Below are 19305 nucleotides of genomic sequence, written 5' to 3'. Positions count from 1 at the left end.
GAAATAGTATTATCTTCACGATCAATATTTTGTGAGTTTGCGATATCGGTATTGATTGTGGATCTTGGCTTACCGCCTTGCGATGGTACAATTCCAGTTTTTGCGCCTCTTGTTTCCCTCTCTAGGTTGATCAAATAAGGATAGAAGGAATAGATTTGGTCTTATTTTGATAAAAATGAACTTTGAACATGCATCTGACCTAGACCGTCCGAATCTGAGATTTGGGAAGTTTTTCTTGAACACTAGTGAATGATACTTATAAGTAACTACTGAATTTGGATTTTTTTCCTTGTACGCCAAAAACATGCGATTGAGATTTAAATCTGGACTCAGGAATGCTTTTATCGATTTGCGCCGGCTGTAATGATTTTCCTTGTGAGGAAAACTCTGGATATGATTCCTGATTTGCTGGCGCATTTCTAGTAAATACTTTTTTCCTTTTGTTTTTTTACCACGTTCATCTGTGTAAGTAGTTGCTCCTGATTTCTTTTTTTCCACAAGTTCTCTCTTGTAGCTTAGTGTAAATATATTGGAATACGTTTTTCAGTAAACCTGTACTCCACTACCATTAGGAACCATGTAAGCAATCGTACATTGGCGAGGACTTTCCTCTGGTGTATCATATGTGTTATGTCTCCTGCGAGTTATGTTTATAACTTGAATCAACCCCAAAAGAAAAGCACTCTGCTTATCGTGATTTGCTGCTTCATAATACTGTTGGAATAATTTTTGTTTTTTAAGTTTCTCGGGTTGAATGTTAAAGAATTGCAGGAATATTTACAAGAACATGTTACCTGCAACAAGAGTGTAATATAAGTACATGATTTTCTGATTTTGAGGTTAAAATTGCTTACCTCTTGCTCAGGTGGATTTTTAACCGGGACGTGGAAATTTTTATAATTTGTATGTTGCAAGCCACTAATTCTGCAGCTTTTCCTTTCTTTTCTAATACTTTCAATACCTTTCTGTCTCCTTTTTAGACACATAGACCGTTTTGTACGCTATTGGCCTTGGTACATAGAACCCATAATGAATGAAATCTAAAATTTGATAAAAGCGGTACTTAGACGCTTTTGAATTTCCACTCTTCAATTATGAATTATGATTTCTTGATGTATTATTATGATTTTGATTTGATGTGTTATTCAATGCTAGATTGTTGTATATTTTTATTAAACTAAAAGTAGAACTAACACTAGACCTAGAATTACAAACATTTGGGTTTAGCCGTACACCTCTTCAAACGGCTAAACCCGAATGTTTCTAATTCTAGTCCAGTGTTAGTTTTAATGCTGGTGTTAGTTCTAGTTTTAGTTGTTATTCAACGGTAGGTTGTTATTTATTTTTCATTGAACTAAAACTAGAACTAATTAATACAGAACGCAACGGCGGATAGCTGTTCGAATTAGTGTTATTAAAATTATTCATTCAAATAGTTTAAAGTGCAAATTAAAAATTTTTCATAGAACGGACTATTGGCTATAACGGACACCCCCTTCCCCGTATTAATCTTAATTCTTTTGAAATAAAAGATTAAAGTATTAATTACCAACGAGTAAATAATTAAGAACCAGACGAGTTCTTCTCGCGTTTAAGTAAAACATTATCAATCACGCAAAAAATTAAAAGCTTCATTTGCGCGTAAAAGCTTCGCGGCAATTTGCCGAAGCTTTCATAGTATTAATGTAAAGTAATGGAGAGTCGGGTGGGGGCTTCGTTCCGAAATAAAGACCGATGAGGATAGATTAAGTGGTTAGATCCTCTTGGAGCCGGTGATAATATTTCTTTCATTCCCGGCCATTTGTCAGCTTTCGCGTAATTGGTAGACAATTTAACAAAAAAAAGAAATGTTCGGATTTTATTATAAATTAATCTGCCTAATAAAAGGTCAGACGAATATAATGAGGACGAAAAGGGAAACGAAATCTAAGCAGATTGTATTCAAAATTTTCTTTTGTTCGTTTTAATACGATTTCGACCTCCTTTTTTTCGAAACAACAATGGGGGGGACAATTTAAAAGATAATTGTCTGTCATGAGATTGCATCAATCATTTTTGAAACGAGGGTTGATTTTGAACGAGGGGAAAGAGATCTGGTCCATGTTTAACGTTGTGAGTGTTCAGCCTGGTACATACGATAAGAAACTTTATATCATTAATAACCATTGCTGCTTGTATTCAATGTCATTTCCTAAATTCTCGAACAAATTCTTACAATTTAATGTTTCGACCGTTAATTAATGATGACAAAATAACCGATAATGATAATTTGAAATTTACCAATATAACTTCTATTGTTTTGCATCCATGTACATTATTTAGTTAATGAATTTCATTTCGTTCGATGATGACTTTATTAAACGTACGTTAATAAATTAACAATTATTTCGTTTCATATTGAAACTACGATTATATAATTTCTTTTTTGTTCACATTACAACTCAAAATTAATAGTTACAATAGAACGAGAGTAATAAACATAATACCCTTTTTATCATAAACTAACCGAGTCGGCAAGCTCGTATCTGATAATGTTTATGGAATGAAAATGTCATAACAGCATACGTGTGATATATATTTATCACGCCGTTTTATAGCCTATTAACGGATAGCATTCGTCGTTATTTAGTGCACATTTACACACTGACGTAGGGGTGGGTAGATATTTAGATAGAGAACTTTCGGCATCATCACAAAAATGTTGGAACGCGTATCGATTCTCATTCAACGTGCATTTAGGTATCCTATCAAACTATTCTAAAGTTCTCTTTTTCGCGGGCGCAGAACTTTTTTTATTGACTCGTCTGCAAGTTATTTTTAATAAATTTATTGAAGGGTAAGTTTTAAATTTATGGAGCTGCTAGCGACAGTTCGATTGTTTATATACACGTCCTGAACAAACTTTCTGACGGCGGGCGTTGTGTTCCTATTTTCGTACTTTACGACCGAACGTCGTTCTCTCTAAATCGCTTGATACCAAGTAGTACAACATAAAGTTTTATTGGTATTGGACGTCTTTCGTTTAATAGAGCTAAACACGCACAGGTTATCGTTCATATTGGAATATTTCGTGATTTGATTTAGTGGCTGCTATCTATATTTTTTTTTCTACCACAAAATGTATCAGTGGTAATAAAATTTATTGTTATTGATGTGTCATTTATTATTATCAGAAGATTTATAACTAGGTGGAACGCTAATGCCATACATTTTTTGTGTATATTATATGAATCACTATAATTTAAAAATTGTCGGTTAAGACTGATGAAGTCAAAAGTAATAAAAAAGAAAAAAGAAACATAAACGATTACAAATTCTGATTTATATAACATAATCTTCTCTATATTAATAAATAAATTTGTTGGAAACATTCACAGAAAACTACTATGCTGCTTGTCAAACGAAAACACGATAGTTAATGCGCTTATGTTGATTTACGCAACGACCACGAGAGGACAAATACAATTCTTCGCAAATGTATTTACATGTTACTAAAGAATGAATTTTAAAAAATTTTAAATACGAGTTTAGTAAAGAGAACGATAATGAAATGAATAATGTTGGATGTTTTGTTACTGGAACCAAGTAAATTGTGAAAATAATAAGCAAATTGCAAAATTCTTCTAAAAGGCTGGAAAAAAACGTAAATACTTGTATTATCTCTTGAGTTTTGTTCGCTCAATTTATCGTTGTCTTTAAAACGTTCCATTTCGTATAATTCAAATAAAATGATTGATATTGGTATCTACTTCTGGGTGTCCTCAGAGGTCTATATTGTCACCACTGTTGTTTTCTATTTATGTTAGAAGCATATCAAACTGCTTAAAATACTCCAAATATCACTGTTATGCGAAGGCTTAGAAATAGAGTAAAGGATAGGATTAAGGTAACACTAAATGGAGATCGTTTAGAGATATAGGAAAAAATAAAAAATTTGTGAGTTGTGTTAGACGAGGTTTTGAGCTTTCGCGACCATTTATATGGTCGCGAAAGCTCAAAGCCTAGGTCTAAAAGACTTTCATTCAGATGAAAAAATTATATAACATGAGACATTATCTTTCCCGAAAGTTGAAAATCATGCTCTGTGATTCCTTGGTCCTGTCCCATTTTAATTATGCTGTTGCACTGTACTTTCTGTTCTTGACTTCTCAGCTGCGAGCGAGAGTGCAACGAATATAGAATTCATCTATACGCTTGATTTTTGGTTTGAGACGGAGAGATCATGTGAGTCATAAACTGGAGGAGCTTAATTGGCTTAACATGCATAATCGAAGAACAATACATACTACTGTTCTCTTTTATAAAATAATTGTTACGGGTGTGCCTCCTTACCTATCTGATAAAATCCGCTGGCGCTCTGACGTATATACACTTAATATTAGATTTAAGGGAGCATTATCATCTCCCTTTCATAAGACAGAACGTTTCAAAAATAGCTACATTTACCAAATTTTTAAGTTATATAACATGTACATTTTCGGCGCGGCTTTTCATCCATCAGCAATTTCGGTGGACTCACTTAAGTTAGCCATGTTTAAAGAACTGTTTCGGACTCAATTAACAAATTCTTGATTTAGCTAAGAAAATGAGAGTTTAGCTTTGTTTCCGTAATTAAATATGATTTCTAGTGCTGTATCCTTTTGCGATCATTACTGGGTCGATTATGGGCGTATGGAAGATCAGCTTTTTTCTGCTGAATGCACACCATACGGTTGCTCTATTATAATTTCTATTTCAATTTCGTTTTTAATTTTGTTATCTTTAACTTCTTGTTTCTATTAAGTTTTTTTCTTTTGTATTTGTTTTCAATGGAGCAATAAACTATATATTATTATTATTATCTTTTATTCGTTTTGTGTTCATTCAATTTTCCCATAATCGTTCTTTCATTTACACCTGTATCCCGCGAAATATTGTCGAAGTTTCATAATTCCAAGATATTTGGCCTAATTCTAATTGAACGAAAAACAAAGTGAGACATCAAAAATATCTAGATTTCTTTTTGTGTGAGTGGTTTTTTTACGACACTACATAAAATGAAAATCATTTCTAGGGAATATAATTTCAAACGCAAGCCGGCAACAATGCATCTCAATCGTGACACATAATTACGGTAGATACGTCAATGTGTTAAACTCTTCGATTATGCGAACGTAATTACTATTATCTGGTGCAGGTTTGGTATATCGCTGATATACAAGACATATAGTACGGGTTCAAAGACATACCCCTGAGGTACTCCTTCTTGCACTTCCTTTAACTCTGAACGTATTTAGACTATCTATTGTTTTGCCCTAAACATTGTGTTGGTTATGTACGATATTAAGATTGCTACATTTTGTTTTGACAAGATTTTGTTCAACTTCACCTCTTTATCCCAGACTTTATCAAACGTTTGTGATACATCTAGGAATATTGCAGTGCAAATTTGTTTTTCGTCAAGTTTTCCGTAATACTTGGTAGATTGTTGAAAACTTCTATTTGAAGCAAACTGGTAGTCAAATTAATTTGTTAAATGATTTGATTAATTCGTTTTAGCAACAGCTTTTTAAATAGTTTTGCTCAATCGTCCAATTGTTTTGTCTTTAGTTTTGTCTTTGGTCAGGTCACGTATTTCTATTGGGTAATTGTTTTATTTCGTAATAAGCTTTATTTCTCAATAGTTTTTAAACTTGTAGAAATTAATGATTATTTCTTGTTGTAGTTCAGTTCTAACACGTTCCCAGTCTGTAGTTTTATTTACCAGAGTTGGTTTAGCTTCTTTTTTTAATAATTCTTTCACTCCACGCTAAGGCAACAGCTGAGTGGCCGGAATCCAATGCGAAAATCCGGCTTTAATTTCTTCCTTTCCACATGAGCAATGCAAGTTTCCAACAACGACATTGAAATTTATTTTTCAGGAGTTTCGGCTCACTATATAGTACACTGTGTTAATTAATTATCGTAACCCACGTGACCTGTGTAATACTGGCTGCATATCTCAATATGTAGTGGTAGCTTTAATAATTTTAAAGTAACCAGATGTTGACAGCTGATCGTGCTTTATTGTTGGGATTGTCGTGCGCTTTGTGAGTTTCCGTATATTCTTTGTTCTTTAACCGTTGTTTGCTGCCTTTATATTTTTCGAAACAGTTCTTTTTAGAACTATCGTTGTTTGTAGCGGTTGCTTTAAGCGGTAAGTCAATAAACAAATCAAAATAACCACTACTTTCAACATTAATTTCAATTTATGGGTACACTAAAAATTATTTTAAATAAAAGGACAGAAAGTGAGACCTTATTTATATTTAAAAAAAATTTTTAATTATTAAAACATATCTAAATATATTTTAAACGACTTTTAAAGTTAATGAATTGTCGCCATCGTTTTTAGGAACTTTCGTCGCGTTGCAATACCAATCTGTGATATTGGTTGCATACTTTGTCGGGTACGATAATTAATTAACATACTGTAGCAAGGTCCGTTGAGTAAACATACTGTATAACCAATAGTCAACGGACCTTGATACTATAGTTTAGGCGATGAGGACATCGTTTATAGATAGTAACCATGGTTGTTGACCAGTTCTCCTTCTTCTTCGGAGTTCGTTGTAATAACTTTTTTAAATGGCTCTCCTTTTTTACCTCTTTTTTAAGCAGTTAATATTTGACATGGCTCTTGTATAATGGACCAAATATTGAACAGTAACAAACGCAACAGTGCGTATAAAGAAAGTATTCCCTCAACCAGTGGTACGAGTGTGAAGATAACAAAATATTGTTATTTAGAGTTTGGTTTTACGTCAACAAGAACTAATGGTGAAGAGAGGTCACATGTATTGTTAATGTTTTGGCAGTGGAGTAATTAAAAGTAATTACTACAGCATGGTTGGCAACATTGTGATTCTTTTTGTTCGCGTGGAAACAATAAATTAATATAGTATTTTGAATTATTTGATTAATTGAAATGTTTAAATTGCAATTAGACAATACTACGGGTAATTACCAGAATGCTTATTTGATATGCTATGTACGGTTTATAGATAGTAATAATATCAAACCAATTCGCTCCGTGTTCGGCTGATATCATGGATTACAGGTGCTTATTAAAAGCAAACCACGTTGAACCCAAAATCATTTAAAATAAGTAGTTTGGGTGTTCAAAAATGTATTTTGATGGATTTTTCAGTTCAATTAATTTTACATTTTATTTGATATCATTTAATCTTGTTAAAGGTACAAAAATATGAAAATGAAAGTTTTGATAAGTTAGTCTGGAATTTAGTACTAGTGTTCGTCTGAAGAGTTATCTTGTGATAACAGTTCGGAAATAAAAATTGATATCATGGAATTGACAGAATATGAATATCCTCTTCTAACATAAAGCTCAGCGTAATTTTGTTTCCTTTCCGACGTTGTGTTTGTGCGAAGCTGAGTTTTCGACAGTTTGTTTTCTAAAAAGCAATTACAGAGCAAAAATCAATATGAATATGGCCATGTTCAGTTTAATTCCGTGATTTGACAAAATGTGCTAGTTCATCTATTAAATTAATTATTAATTTAATGTTGATAAATTTAAAAAAAAATTAAATATGAAGATTCACGAGTTTTACCTATCCTTGAAAAATTTAGAAACCATATACACGTCACTTTTGTTCATAATACATTCCTTTGATATCATGAAAAAACAGGATATTTTGAATAGTATGGCTTTCATTGTTTAATTGTTCTTAAATGTTGAACATTGTTTTTCCTAAAAGCTGCATTTTGGGTACAATAAATTATTGAATTATAGCTATTTATGCTTTATTTTTCTAGTCTAAATCTTTGGCGCACTAGCTGGAATAGCGAGAGCCAGAGGAAGACCTAGAAATCGCTTAAAAGATGATGTATGGCAGTATCTGAAGAAGATGGGGTAAAGGATGTGAGGCGGAGGCCAAAGTTGTAGTGCAAAAGGACAAGGACATGTGTTATTAAAAATGTATAATCAGCAAAATGCCACCATATTTAATAACGTTGTAGCTTGGTTGTTAAATTTTTAAAAGAAGGAAGGGATCCTTAATATCACTATATCTTACTGTAAAGTCGATCTTAATATATATGTCTTAAACCCAACTTATGATTGGAAATAATTCCTCCTTCTTTTGTAATCATTTCGAAATGATTTTTTAAAACCTTAAAAAAAACTTACTTTTTCAAAAATTTTACCCGTATAGCTACTGTTAAACAGCAAGATAGTAGATCTAAAGAACCTATATTTTCAAGGCTTAGTTTGCTTTATCGAGATTTGTTTTTACTTTGTTGCTGAATGTTTTTTGTGGCTTCCTATAGAGAAGAAATGGATGTTGCTGACAACATAAGCTTTGTAGACATTTTTTTAAACTTAGATCATTGTAATGTTGAAGTACACTCCTCAGTTGTCAACAAATATGAACTTATATTTAAAGGACTAATTTTGCGTCTAACATCAAAGGTGACGACATGAAGCATCGCATCTTTTAGATATACCCTTAAATCTATGCGTATTACTTTATTATGATTGGAAAAGCTAAGTATTGCTTAATCTTGATATAATTAATGTTCATACACGAGAAAGAAACAGCATCTGTTAACGTATTGATGAATTCGAAATTCCACTGTTAAATGTAACTCCAAAGTGATTTGATACAGTATAATTGTTAACAACGCAGTCGTTTCAAATTATATCCATCCATCTTGTGTGAAGTTGCAACGCTACATTTTTGCGGATTATGCAGATGAATGCGTCAATATTGCGTTGTAATATCAAACGGCTGACATGTGAGGGACTCGTACAAACAATTTCAAATTGCTTGAATACATAATAAACGTACATTATTGAGAACATCACTAATGGAAATGTTGTATATCAAACAGAATAGTAACCATTGTTAGATACTATATTTACAGTTGTCCATGCAGATAAGATATCCCAACAAATAATTAGTACCAACAATTATTATTAATTGAAGGGCGTGCTGTACCCTGTTTCACGTATACTACATGTTACAAGGCATTGTAATACAAGTGATTGCACTTATGTGTGGCCTATATCTCTCGTAACTCGAACGACCTCAAACGTTAATTAATAGAACTTACTATACATAAATGGTTTGTACAAAAATGCAATTCGATGTACAATGGAAAGAAAAATAAAAAGATACGAAATTTTTCCAGTAAAGTTGTCCTATCTTGCTACAAAAATGTGTTCTATACACGGAAAAATAAGCAACTTGGGGTATATAAAGTAACCCATTTTCGAAATAACTCGAGCATTTTATGGTTTCGTATTAAGTTCCAAGGGCACTTTTTTTATTTTTCATTTATATGTAATAAATTAAATGAATAAACAAATTTTCAAGAATTAATTAACTAGGTAATGATCAAGTTAAGCTAGTGAATGATGATATCCGCGCATGAAGTAAAATTTATAAATAAAAACGAAAATATAACTAAAACATTTTTACCTTATCATCATCGATACGATTTACAATTTGTGCATACATAACACGCACAACTATATAACAATTACTCGCAAATTTTGTAGTTGATTTGAACATTTGTTATTGTATGTTTTTTATATTTAAATTATTATTGCGAATTTTGGCTTACTGAATTCGAGCTTTTTACAAAACTTAAATTCAATTCGATCGAATTTTCAGTGCTTTTTCTTTGATTTTAATGCTTTTCCAGTGTTGATTGCGCTTTAATTAATTATGTTTTTATGATTTTCGCTTCGATGGGAAATTCTCATCAACTTACTTGTTACTGATGGCATTGAAACTGTAGGAATTAGAAATCTAAATCTAAAATATGATAATTTTAGACGCAGGAGAAGTTATATTATGTTCATACCACGAGCGACGCGACGGTGATGAATCTTATATAATAAATGAATTTATTTGCAGTAGTTTGTCGACTTAATTACAGGGGAATAAATTACTTAGTAGATAATTACTAAAAATAATGTTGAAAAAGTGTTGAATATGGTAAATGACAAGCAAAAAGTCAGTACAACATCTTATTAATAACGAGCGAATGTACCTACTTTGCGGTAATCTATACACAGAGAGAAACATATTCTTGAACGAAGATTATTACTCTTGGCTCAAGCTTATCATATTTTTGTATATCCACAAGAAGATCATTTTGTTGAGTGAAGAAAAAAATATTTTTGATTCTCAAGAAAACGAATTCTTAGTGAAAGTAAATCAATAATCTTGAAAAAGAGTGTCTTAGTGTTGCGTCAACAATCCCATTTTCGTATCGAGAATAGATTTTTTAAGTCAAGAATATCGTATCTTTCTTTTTAGAAAAACTTATTCATGTAACAACAATCTTGTATAATTCTTCATTTCAGTATTATAAATTATTGACGCAAGAATGAATTTTTTGATACAAAAAATTGATATTCTTCGATGCTAAGAATATGACATACTTCATTCGATAATATTTCTATTATTAAACCAAAAAAATATTTTTGTTTTAAGAGTATCTTATATTTGTTTCTAAGAAATATATTCAACAATACATTTTTCTTGAGAGTCAGGAATAATTTCCCTCAGTGTATAAAACAGACACGATACGACAAAAACTTTAAATGTAATCTGCTAATTAATAGGGTTACTAAATCAATAATTTAAATTAAAAAGCGAACGAATCAAATCATTGCAGACGCTAAGGAACTCGATAGTTAAAATTTCATTACAATTTCGATAAATAAATTCGCAGCTTCGAATTACATTTTGCACAAATATAAATACACGATCTACAAACGTTAGCTTTTGATCAAATATTACACCTAAATCGGTTATTTGTACTACCCAAGCATTGATTGCCGATATAATATTGAGAACGTATTAAGAAATTGCTAGAGTAAGATGTAACACCGCACTTAGATAGATTCAGAGAGTTACTTGTGCATTACTTAACTACATTATTAAGACTCCATTGAAGCAACTTTCTACAACTAATCGACAAGTTCAATCTGGCACGATGTGGGACAAATTAAAAAGAAAATACAGTTAAAATACTTAACATACACAACGATACAATGGAAGTTAATTTGCATAGCAGTGCATAATGGTCTAGTTAGGCAATAATTTTTTCCAGTGTGGGTATATCATATCAACATGACCTCTATTCATCAGACACAAACTTTAAATTAAACCAAGTGGCTTAAAATTTTTTCCCCTGTCTGGATGTGTATAATATCTTGGCAATAAAAACAGCGGAGTTAGTTTTATTAATCAAAACTATTAATAGAAAGAACTTGTTGGAACTTTAAATCGGCTATATTATTAGGTTTCCAATTAATGTAAACAAAACTAAAGTACTCAGAAACCGCCTAACACGTTAACAGTCCAAAGCAGACTGAGGAGTGCCTCACACGTTCGTTTTCTTTTTTCCAAAATCGGTGTATTTGGCGCTTTCCGTTCACAGCCCATATATGGTTAATATCGAGGTATTTTCGAGATTTTTGTACTTCATATACCAAGTATTCGAGAAGAACCTTTCCTAGATTGTATGTAACCCCAAAAAGTTTTAGGTCTTGATAACGTTGTTTACGAGTATGAGGGGATGTTTGCTTTTAACACTTTACAACATTCAAATTTTGGCATTAAATTTCAGTGAAATAGAACTCTACACATAAGATAATAAAATATTATACATTCACCCACAACATCAGTTATCATTGAGCAATTCCTTGAACCTGACATTTGTTATCTTAAATTTCAGGAATAAAGATGAAACTATAGCTCCAAGTGCAGGACAATGACTATCTTTATTCACTACAGGAATTAAATCTTGACGTTCATATATGGAAACTTGGAGAAATGATAATCTAGTAGTGGGTTGTTGTGGCTAGATACATTACTTGCTTGAATGAGGCCGTTGAACGATTGACAGTTTTGGAGATGAATGTCATATTTCGATATGATGACAGATTACATCACCTAAGGCCATAACTGGTTGAGTGGATAAAAGGTTTACTGTTAGCATTAAGGGACTTTAATTGAAATGCTTTATGAATCAGGTTGATTGGACATGTAACATCATCAAATGTTACGTTATGGTAAGTCCGTGGGGGTCAGTATAAAATTAGATAGAAAGTACTTGAATGAAACCGTTACAACGTTCTTATAGATTTATCACCAGAAATGTAGCAATTGTCAAGAGATCCAGGAAGCTCGATAATATTATTGTTTTAGTCGACGTTCGGTTACCTTTCCGGACCTCCTCCTACATGCTAAATTTTTGATAGGAAGTAGACGAATTTCTTAGTGCATCAGTTTCCATATTAGTCATCACGTGATTGATCTAGGAAGCTTTGGAAATTTACTTCTCAAAAATTAGGTCTTCTAAATTTGAGACAAAATTTTCGAGAATTGTCCGTGATCTCTCTCCGTATCTCTATTAATTCTTTCAGAATGTGTGCAATGTTGAGGAATACCTTTCATATGGATAAGGTAGCTCCTTAGGAAAACAATATATCATGTTTCTGTTTGAATTTGTTGAATTCAATATCAGATATTTGCCGCCCGAAATTTAAATGACAGTTCTTCAAATAACCAAGAAAATTTCCGTAGATTTACTTGAAACTAATTTATTACAAAGATGGGAATGGATAGGAGCTATTCCATAAGTTAAAATAGCTACGAATCTGGAATCTCTGAACATATCCATTAAGGAGTGGATAAAAAAGGTTGAAATAGTCGCTAATTTTGCGGGTTGTGTTTTTAGTGATGAATTTTATCGATGCTATTTGCAATAAACATTATAGAAATGTACTGTGGAGACTGCATGTGCAATTTTGTGCTATCACTCGGGATAAACAACGCATCAGCCGATCGGTACAGCACCAATTGGTGCAGTAAAAACAAACGAAATTGAATGAAGTGAGGAATTATCGGTTCAGCAAAATGTGTTTGACAAAGAAAAAAAGGTATGTATGGAGGACGCAGAGTGGAATAGTCAATTTAGGCATTACTTGTTATTATGGGAGAATATGTATAATTTTTCTGTAAAGATAATTGAACATAACTCACATAAATTTTTTTTTGAGCCCAGAGTTTTAATGTATCTTGATGTCCTTCAAGTTTTCGAGGAATATTCGACTCGGGACATTCAGGGCGATAACGTTGAAATTGGCGGAGAATCATATTGTTATTGTAATTTTAATAACAACTATTTTCGAAAATACGGATTAAATCCTTTATTACCTGGAAAATTGTCACTTAAAAAAAAATACAAACCAACTATTTACGTACAAAATATATAAAAAAAAGTTCGCCAGTTCACAGAGTGTGATTTACAATTGGACGCGTAAAATGAAATGTCATATGCAAATCGAATTCTAAATAGGAACAGAGGATAACTTTTTTTTGTTATAAAGTGGTTTGATTACGAGTATTCCATTTTAAAACAAATATTCTATGCGATTGTTTTTGAAAATTAATAATGGGGTTAACTCCATGATTGAATCTTTTTTTTTGTTGGCGTTTTAAACCGATAATTAACAAATTTACAATTACTCTCTACGTTATTACGAATTTAAGAATTTAAAAAATACAATTTGAATTATCCTAAATCTAATAACGTTCCGAATATATCCCGACAATCAGAGTTGTATTCAAGGAATATTAAGGTAGTCGTTTCAGTGTATTGACTAAAAATGTTGTTATCTTTAAAATCATGTTATTTAGGGTAGCTATTGACCATCAAAATGGAAAATTTTTGTACAATTTGTTCCAATACACCACAAATCAAATGCAAATTAGTCACTGGTGTTGATAAATTGAAACAGATTACTAACCACAGCGATTTACTGTCAAATAGTGTCATTATCCACGCGGCTGTGTAAATAGGGTCTCGACTGCCCGTTACAGGGGTAGTAATTTCGTGGCAACGAAAACCACATCGTGCCGTGTACGGCATCAAAAACAGACACCCTGTTTATCACGCCAGGTTCGCTTACGTTTAATTTTATTTGGAAACAGTCTACTATACCCTAAACTTTACAATTAAATTAAATTGTCTTTCTGCTTAAAGTAAATTTTAATGGTTTTTTGTGATATATACATTTTATAACTTTGTTGAATATAAATTTTAGGGTAAAATTTTGAATATTTTAACAGTACGTCAACTTGGCGTTTGTGAGACCATCCCGTTTTGGGGAGTAATTTCGTGGTTTTATTATAATTAGTCTTCGCTACGTTATAGAGGGGACGTACGTTGCGATGTGTCACGTTTAAATTGAAGCTGCCAAAATATTACGGCATAGCGGGCTCTTGCAAAATTACTGTGTCACTGGTGAAATTGGATGTGGTATCAGTTGCGGACATCTTACGCTCACCTATTTTATGACGAGCGCTTGCCTGATCAATTGTAACTCGAGAGAATGACATAAAACAAAAATAAAAGGATGAATAAAAATATCCGTCTAATTCAAACAAAGAAATTTAATAAGATTTATACCAGGGGCTTGGTTTCCCGCGAACAATTACATGAAAAATGGATGTTAATCAAAAATTAAATCCTCAAGTAGAATTTAATTTCTTTCCACAATTCCCGGACCGTAATTCTTCATTGTTCGCGCCTCGTTTCGCAGCCCCGAGGAGTCAAGACTCCACCTGAAATTTTTAATCCCAACGGCGACTACCACCGAAAAGTGAAAATAAAAAAATCAACTTCTGCATGTTAAGGGACAACGTCAGATTGGGGTTTCGGCAAATGGCGAGACCACGGTGTTAAATTATGAAACTTGGCGAAATGAAATCGCAACGTTAATGTAACGCTTAGCCTCCACATTGGCGTGGAACGTTTCGAATTGCATTAAAATTTAAACCTAATTTTAGAGTTCGAAACGAAACAGACTTGCAGGTGGACTCCGAGCGAAGAAATAATAAATTTCAATAAGGATCCAACTCCCAAAGCTAGAATTTCCTTTTCTTATCCATTTCGAATTGGAATAACTTTTTTTATAAAGTCAACAAAAAAAATGAATTTGTTTATTTTAACTTTTTTTTATAATCTGTCTATAAAGAAGAAAGTGTCGACGATGTGGCTTTGGATTTAGAGAACATCAATCATTCCGCTTTTCCCATTCCCGGGATGAAACGTCACAATTACTTAAATGGTCGCAACCGCATCAGGATTTCGTATTCAGCCCGGGATCGTCAAAGAAACGGGATGATATTGGATGCGTAAACAGCGAGACCGAGATCTATAAATCACCAGGGACCCCTTCATGGGCCAACATATGCCTTCCAGATATATATCGGCGGTTTTACGTCGCGCGCAGAGAACATACCGCCACTGAAAATTGTGATTTGTGCGCCTATTAGGACCGAAGTTTACCTACTCTCAATGGAAAATATCGCGCGCCACTGTAGACTATTTATAAAGAAGATGACAGTACTTTTTTCATTTCGTACGATATTCCGCGGTACGGCACTCAAAAATCGTACTACATTTCGCGATAACTAAAACCCCTCGGTCCCATATGGATTATACAAGCTCGAGGTGGAAAATAAAAGTCTTAGTATTCCATGTTGTCCCAGTTTTAAATTAAACTCTAATCGCGATGGTATCGTGAAATAAATTTTACACTTTTGAAAACGAAAAAGGGGTAAAGAACAAACAAAGTTCCCCTTGTAACCCAAACAAAACCAACTTTAACTTACGTATATCAAACGCCTGAAATTGACGTGGGAAAACCGCCAGCAGGAAAATCAACCAGAAGGACTCGGTGATCTTCTTGGTTACCCGCATTCTGGCAACGTCACTTCGAATTCAACAGTCACATGGACCTAAAACAAAATAGAAAATCATGATACATTTCGAATAAATTTACTTATTGTGTTCTTTTATTTACTGTCATCCGTAACAAATTATAAAATTAAACAATACATTTAGGGGGAAATATAACACCCCTAATAGAGATGATCGTATTAAGCAGATTTAATTTTGGAGATTTAGTTGGGGTAATCTCTACATTCTAAAAATAAGTATATAGGCGTTGTGAAATAATCTCTTAATGTAGCATGATGAACATGTCATTGTGAATAATATTATGGTATTATTGTGAATAATCATGCGCATTATTCATTTGTTGCCATATCTAAGATTGAAAACTTGTTTTTTCTTCCAGTATTTCAAGTCTGTACATCCATATAGATTTCCAGATAGATTTGTATAATAGATTCACTTTCGATGTTGTAAAGGGGACATTTGGTTCCAACAAGACGGTGCAACGGCTCACACTTCAAGAGCATGATGGCTGTTTTGAGGGAACACATCCTAAAACGCCTAATCTCAATTAGGGGCGATTTGGAGTGGCCGGCCCGGTCTCCCGATTTGGTCCTTTGTGATGTTTTTCTATGGGTATTTTTGAAATCCCGTGTTTATGTGAACCGTCCAAGGACCCAACATCCATGAAGAAATTTCTAACATAACCCCTGCTGTACTGGCAAGAGTCATGACAAACGCCAGAAATTGGTTTAGTCAGTGTGTGGATAATGGGGGACGTCACCTACCTGATTTGATCTTCAAAACTGTGTGAAACAAAACTTTATGTATGTGCCTACATTATAAAAAGCAAATAAAAATTTTCTGATTCATACTTTAGGTTTTATTAAGTTGTGAAAAAGGAAGTTATATTACCGCACCCTGTAGTATAATCATCTGATTCAATTTATCATACTTTCAAATAGTCTGTTTGTCTACTTTAAGCATTTATCACGATGATCTGAGGCAATGTTGGAGTAAAAATGTAATGCCAAAATGACACAATATGTATGAAAACGTACCAAGTGAGAAAGGCTACAATATCGGTGATCAAAAAGAATGTGTCAGAACCCTTGATTTGTGAAAATAGAGTATTATGAAACGCTATTAAAAATATATCCGAAATTATGATCTGCACACCGATACCGAAAGGGGTTATTTCCAATAATTATTTCGGATATTTTATGGCAACTCTGGTGAATATTTTCCATAAAGACCTTATAATGGAACTATGTTGAGCAAAGTAGAAAAATGGGTTGTGAAGCAGAAAACTACAATATTCAGGAAGATATGGGAAAATCTTGTAAAAACTGAAATTAACTGAGACGGTAAGAAAAGTATGACAATGGCAATGGAACATGTAGATGGACATCAATTGTGATTGATAATTCTCCTGTATTATTGACTTTTGCATTGCAAATATCCACCATTGAAGGACATAGTTTGGCGATTGTCAGGACTCAAGGGAGATGGGGCACCTTATATAGATTGTAGAGCTTTAAATAAGCTTACTGTAAAACCATAAGATACCATTATCTGATGGAGCTAAAATGAATACTGCTTTCATCAATAAGATAATGGCATACAGGGTGTTACAACCCTTGTCCTTTCTATGGTCACTACAAACAGCTTGATAATATTAGAATATGGTGCTTTAGGTCTGGGACATATGTTGCTGCGTGCCAGTTTTGCTAATTTCATGGGTATAAACTCTTGGGTGTGACTTTCTCCTTCCTCCATGTCTAATATATCGCTAATATTTTGTTTTAGACTGTGGTTAATATTTTTTGTAAGTCCGGTCATCATGTGTGGTTATATAGAAACAATCATCTATTGATATTTTCTATATGTTTCTATTTCTATAACTTCTTTGAGCACCTATAATTATGTACCAATTAATCAAAGACATTACCATCATCTATTGTCCGACCAGATCGCCTGATTTGATGGCGCCAGTCTTCTGTCTTTGGAACTTTCTGGTAATTTTGCGTGTACCATGTTACCATAACAAACCGCAAACCTCACAAGTTTTGAAAACCAATATTGAAGACCTATGTGAAGTTAGCCCCAATTTTTCTAGCCCCCAATTAGATAGGATTTTACATGTGTAGCATTTTGATTATAAAAAGAGAACCGCTGAACCTATTTTGATAAACAATGTCTCATTCGAAAGCTGAATCCTTAGCCAATACGAAAGTGGAAGCCCGATTTAAAATCTCTTTCGAATTCCACTAAAACGCCAAAATATTGCGAAGGTACACGAAAATAACACAAAAATGACTTTCTTTAAGTGGTCATAATTCGTAAACGATGCACTCGATTATCAAAATATATATATATTCCCCATAGTTACTTCTATCGAAATCACAAAACGCCCCATCTCAATTCTCTCCCGTTAACCTTGTACAGCCCTCGAAATGACACCGTGTTCGGCTCGTTGTTTATGTAAGTATGGACGACCGAAAGTCTAGCCCCTAATAAGAAAAAAATAATTTGTATTAAATTCGTTGTAACTAAAGAACGGCTTGACCGATTTTAATATTTTATATCTCAAACGAAAGCTTGCGCCTGGCTGAATAATTATGTCAAAATGCCCGATTCGAAATATTTAAGGATTTTGATTAGAACGCAAACAACTACTTAATCAAATAGGTCAATTGTCTCCTTTATTAATTGAGCAATTTTAGTGGTCAACATCTCCATCGAAAGTATGATCCACAGTGAATGCGAAAATGGAAATGCCCGATCCCTAAATTTGCTAATTAAGTACGTACGATTGTTTAAACGACTCCGGTGAATTTACTGCCTGGAAGTCTACTCTCCAATTACATAAAAAATATTTTTTTGTAAACGGATTACTACTAGAGAACAAACTAATGTGATAATGTTTGAAATATTCTACTAATCATAATAAAGTAAGTAAACAAACAAACAAAGTAAGTTAATTTTTGGTTTTAGTATTTCTTCCTTTAATATAATTTATTGTTGTTCTTACTACTTTTCTAGTCTTTTTTTTTTAATTTTATATTTTACGGGTTCTGAACAGCTGTATCATGTTGTTGCTGTAACAACGATGTTTATAAAAAATAAGAAATTATATATAGCCATTAAATCTTCATTAAATTTGCTTTAAAATATTTTTTATTTCATGATGATATCTCAATTTATTCTTGAGATACGATTTTTTTTAAATTTATATTTCCAGACACAAAAAATAAGGGATGATGGATAATCTAACGTCTTGGCTGCTTCGTTTTAATTATTTGTTGGACACCTGATTCTTACGCAGGAAGTGTTAAACATTGAAATTCGATTAGTGCGTTTTATTTTAGTAAAATAACGTAAATTTTATTTGAAATATTTCGAGAAAACGAGTAATTTTTTTATTGAAAGGTTGAGTTTTAAAACCAAAAAACGATTTAAAACCGCTTCGCCCCGTCGTCTTTACATTTTTTGTTTATTTACCTCCAGTATTCCTTCTTCACACAATAAATTAAGGAGGGGATGTTTGGCAGTTGA

General features: G+C 32.8%; 1 protein-coding gene across 4 annotated transcripts in view; it reads right to left on the bottom strand.

Moving 5' to 3' along the window:
• LOC111415884 (discoidin domain-containing receptor 2-like) overlaps positions 1-19305 on the bottom strand; it is a 177954-nt gene that overhangs the window by 107293 nt on the left and 51356 nt on the right. For all 4 annotated transcript variants that reach the window (XM_071199831.1, XM_071199829.1, XM_071199827.1 and 1 more), the window contains one exon: positions 15684-15809. In XM_071199831.1, the coding sequence (XP_071055932.1) occupies positions 15684-15771 (88 nt within the window). In that variant the 5' untranslated portion in view covers positions 15772-15809. The remainder of the gene's footprint in view (positions 1-15683; positions 15810-19305) is intronic.

Source organism: Onthophagus taurus, chromosome 1 (assembly GCF_036711975.1).
Source record: "Onthophagus taurus isolate NC chromosome 1, IU_Otau_3.0, whole genome shotgun sequence".
NCBI classification, from domain to species: Eukaryota; Metazoa; Arthropoda; class Insecta; order Coleoptera; family Scarabaeidae; genus Onthophagus; species Onthophagus taurus.
The sequence above is the reverse complement of the archived record's forward strand: the minus strand, read 5'-3'. Positions and strand labels throughout refer to the sequence as shown.